General features: G+C 41.3%; 1 protein-coding gene across 1 annotated transcript; it reads right to left on the bottom strand.

The window, feature by feature from the left end:
• Window positions 1-1,916: 1,916 nt before the first annotated feature.
• LOC142167082 (uncharacterized) lies at window positions 1,917-2,366 on the bottom strand. Its single transcript, XM_075227240.1, has one exon. The coding sequence runs from the start codon at window positions 2,364-2,366 to the stop codon at window positions 1,917-1,919; it is 450 nt and encodes a 149-aa protein (XP_075083341.1).
• Between the last annotated feature and the right edge of the window lie 2,268 nt (window positions 2,367-4,634).

Below are 4,634 nucleotides of genomic sequence, written 5' to 3' on the forward strand. Positions count from 1 at the left end.
CCCTATGCAATGTAGTGAGGGCAGTGTTTAGCCCTATGTAGTGTAATGAGGGCAGTGTTTACCTCTATGTAATGTAATGAGGGAAGTGCTTAGCCCTATGCAATGTAATGAGGGTAATGCTTAGCCCTATGCAGAGAAATGAGGACATTGCTTAGCCTTATACGGAGAGAAGCGGCGATTAAACATGAGGAAGAAAAGTGATTCTTAGCTTGACGCGTTTCTGCTTGGCGACTTCTGTTGGTGTGAAGATAATTGTCTTGTTACATATTCATGAACGTGTCTGTTATGTCCGTTATGCCTGCATCCAAATAAAAATATGAGTTTTGGGGGGCAAACATTGGTCCGCATTTTTGATTTCGCCTTTGCTCCTTGTCTTGACGCGTTGTTTGAGACACCCCAGGTAATATCTGGCTATTACAGAAATGCGTTTTTTTCAAAAATATGCATTTACGGTAAATCATTTGTAAGTAATGCAATTGCTTTAAAAAATACTGAACAAAAGGAAATAGTTTGGCCGAATCGTAGACTGTGACATGCTTTAATACATTGTGACCTTCTTAACTCGGAATTTTGAGGACCCCCTCAAAATTCTGCCCCACTTTAATGTATACTTCTGGCGATACATTCCTTGGCGATCCTTAATGTAACGAGATTGAATAAAACTCTAAATCTTGCCCTGATTCCTGACCGTAGAGAGGAATGAAGATTTTATTATGATGTGACCGAACCCACAAGGCTGCCTATGTATCCCCTCTTTAACGGGAATTAGGTCAAGCGTAGTTCATGTTACATCAAAAGAAAGTGCAAATACAATCTCAAACATAATATCTCTTGACGGTGTCTGAATTGATGGGTTTTGGCCATATTTCTCCATCCATCTCTACAAGTATGAGTGCTCCTCTAGTCAGTACTCGGTGAACCATGTAAGGGCCTTGGCAGTTAGGTGAGAATTTTCTTTTTGCCTTGTCTTGGTGTGGGAAATTCCGCTTCAACACCAATTTTCCCGGCATGAATTGCCTCAGTCTAACCTTCTTGTTGAAAGCCATGTCCATTATATTGTGGTAGAGTTGACCATGACACACTGCGTTCATCCTTTTACCATCAATGAGAGCTAATTGCTCATACCGGCTTTGTTTCCATTCCGCATCGCTGAGCTCGGCCTCCTATATGATTCTTAGGGAAGGAATCTCCACCTCGGCGGGTATAACAGCTTCAGTACCATAAACCAATAGATACGGGGTTGCCCTGGTTTACTTGCGAACTGTTGTGCGGTATCCGAGCAAAGCAAATGGTAGCTTCTTATGCCATTGCTTGTTGTTGTCCACCATCTTCCTTAATATCTTCCTGATGTTCTTGTTGGCGGCTTCCAAGCTCCATTCATTTGCACCCTATATGTTATAGAGTTCTGGTGCTTGATTTTGAATGTTTCACACATGGCTTTCATCAGATCACTGTTAAGATTGGAAGCATTATCAGTAATGATTGACTCAGGTACTCCGAATCGGCAGATGATACGATCTCGGACAAAGTCTGCTACGACCTTCTTAGTCACAGCTTTATAGGAAGCAACTTCGATCCACTTCGTGAAGTAATCTATGTCCACCAAGATGAATCTATGTCCGTAGGAATTAGCGGGTTCAATCGGTCCAATGACGTCCATGCCCCAGGCAAATAAAGGCCAGGGTGAACTCATTGCATTGAGTTTGTTGGGTGGCACCCGTATCAAGCATGTACTTGGCACTGGTGGCACTTTTGCACATATATGATGCAATCTGTCTCTATAGTCATCCAGAAATACCTCGCCCTTAACATCTTCTTGGCTAGAATGAACACATTCATGTGAGGTCCGCAAGTTCTGGAGTGTATCTCTTTGAGCAACCTAGATTCCTCCTTGGCATCGACACATCGCAGCAATCCTAAATCAGGAATCCTTCTATACAAAATTCCTCTACTTTGAAAGAAGTGGTTGCCAATCTTCGAAGTGTGCGCTTCTGAGTGTGTGTAGCATTTGCTAGGTATTCTCTTTTCTCCAAATACTCCTTGATATCGTGAAAACATGGATTTCCATCTAACTCTTCTTTAATGTGAGCACAATAAGTTGGCTGCTTACGAATCTCTATCGGAGTAGGGTCAATAAAATTCTTGTCTTGATTTTGTATCATGGAAGACAAGGTAGCCAGCGCATCGGCAAACTCTTTATGAACTCTTGGAACATGTTTGATTTCTATCTCCATGAACCTCTTGATCAAATCTTGCACACAGTGCAGATATGGAAATATCTTAGTGTTCTTAGTAGCCCATTCTCTGAGTACTTGATGTACTAGCATATCTGAATCTCCGATTACTAGCAGCTCCTGAATATTCATGTCGATGGCCAATCTGAGTCCCAAGATGCAAGCCTCGTATTCTGCCATATTTTTTGTGCATGGGAACCAGAGTTTGGCGGATACCGGGTAATATTGACCAGTTTCTGATACCAGGAAAGCTCTGATGTCTACTCCTTTGAAGTTTGCGGCTTCGTCGAAAAACATCCTCCAACCATCATATGCTTCAGTAATATCTTCCCTTATAAATGAGACTTCCTCGTCGAGAAAATACGTCTTCAATGGTTCGTATTCTCCGTCTATGGTGTTGTCTGCCAGGTGATCGGCCAATGCTTGCCCTTTGACCTCCTTTTGAGCTACATAGATGATGTCGAACTCACTTAGTAATATCTGCCACTTTGCTAGCTTACCCATAGGCATGGGTTTCTGAAAGATATATTTCAGCGGATCTATCCTTGATATGAGATATGCGGTGTATGAGTAGAAGTACTACCTCAATTTCTGGGCTATCCATGTCAAGGCGCAATAAGTGTGTTCCAACAAAGAGTATCGAGCTTCGTAAGGTGTGAACTTACTCAGATAGTATATTACCTGCTCCTTTCTCCCGATTTAGTCGTGATGCCCCAGGATGAAACCAAAGGCTTCATCCAACACGGATAGTTATAGTAATAGAGGTCTATCGGGCTCTTATGGGACCAACACGGGTGGCTTGGACAAGTACTACTATTATCAAAATCCCTTTGACACTCTTCGGTCAAGTTTGTCGCAGCATCTTTCCTCAACATTTTGAAGATTGGCTCACATATTACCGTTGACTGTGCTATAAAATGGCTGATATAATTGAGGCATCCCAAAACAACTCATCACATCCTTCTTTCTCTTTGGCGGTGACAGGTCCTGAATAGCTTTGATTTTTTATGGTTCTAACTCAATACTGCGGCGACTGACAAAAAAACCCAACAACTTTCTAGCAGGGACTCCAAAAGCTTAATTCATAGGATTCAACTTCAGATTGTACCTTCGTAGTCGGTCAAAAACTTCTTTAGGTCTGCTATGTGATCCGAACACCTCTTAGATTTGATAATGACGCCATCCACACATACACCTAAATTTCTTTGTGTATCATATCATGGAAAAGAGTAGTCATGGCCCTCATGTAGATAGCCCTGGCGTTCTTCAAACCAAAAGGCATCATTTTGTAACAATATATTCCCCATGGCGTGATGAAGGCTGTCTTTTCGGCGTCCTTTTCGTCCATCCAAATCTGGTGATATCCTGCGAAGTAATCCACAAAGGATTGGAGTTCATGCTTGGCGCAATTGTCGATCAGTATGTGTATGTTAGGCAACGGAAAATAATCCTTAGGGCTTGCTCTATTCAGATCTCGATAGTCAACACACACTCTAACCTTCCCATCCTTCTTTATAACCGGCACAATGTTGGCTAGCCAAGTTGGATACTCGACCACCCAAAGGACCTTGGATTTGATATGCTTGGTAACCTCTTCCTTTATCTTTAGACTCATATTTGGCTTGAATTTCATGAGCTTCGGGTTTACTGGCTGACACATAGGGTTGGTAGGTAGCTTGTGAGCCACTATGGATGTGCTTAATCCAGTCATGTCGTCATAGGACCATGCAAAAATATCCTCATATTCCTTTAGAAACTTGATGTACTCTTACTTCTCTGATGGCGATAGATAAATGCTAATGTGAGTTTCTTTGACTGTTTTAGAATCCACTAAGTTAACAACCTCAGTTTCTTCAAAATTAGACTTTGGTTTGTTCTCAAAATTCTCAAGTTCTTTGACAATTTCCTCAGGTATTATATCATCTTCCCAATCTTTCGAATCACTTTTCTTATGTTGCATTGTCTTATTACATGTCACAGTCATAGGTTCATCAAGATATGTAATAATTATGCTGAAAAAGAATGTAGAAAGATAATAATATAAATAAACAAAAAATAATGATGCGTTAATAAAACTTAAAACTGTCGACAAGTACGACTCGATGTCTCGAGTAATTATTTCAAAACAAATTACTGAAAATGTCTTAGATGCCAAAAACAATTTCAAAATAAACCATGGTAGTTCTGCCAAGGCTACCTAGGTCCTCGGTGAGCCCGGGATGGTGCAATAGTCCAATTCCTGAGAACAACTCCTTCTCCCATTGTCTGAATGGTAAGATCTTCCTCCTCCTCCTCCTCCTCCTCCTCCAATATTACACTGCGGACCATATCTTCCTCGTCTAGAAACAACTTTCTCATACTGACCAAAACCTCATCTTTTTATGATCCCCAAATCATATC

The sequence above is a fragment of the Nicotiana tabacum genome, chromosome 12 (assembly GCF_000715075.1).
Source record: "Nicotiana tabacum cultivar K326 chromosome 12, ASM71507v2, whole genome shotgun sequence".
Lineage (NCBI taxonomy): Eukaryota > Viridiplantae > Streptophyta > Magnoliopsida > Solanales > Solanaceae > Nicotiana > Nicotiana tabacum.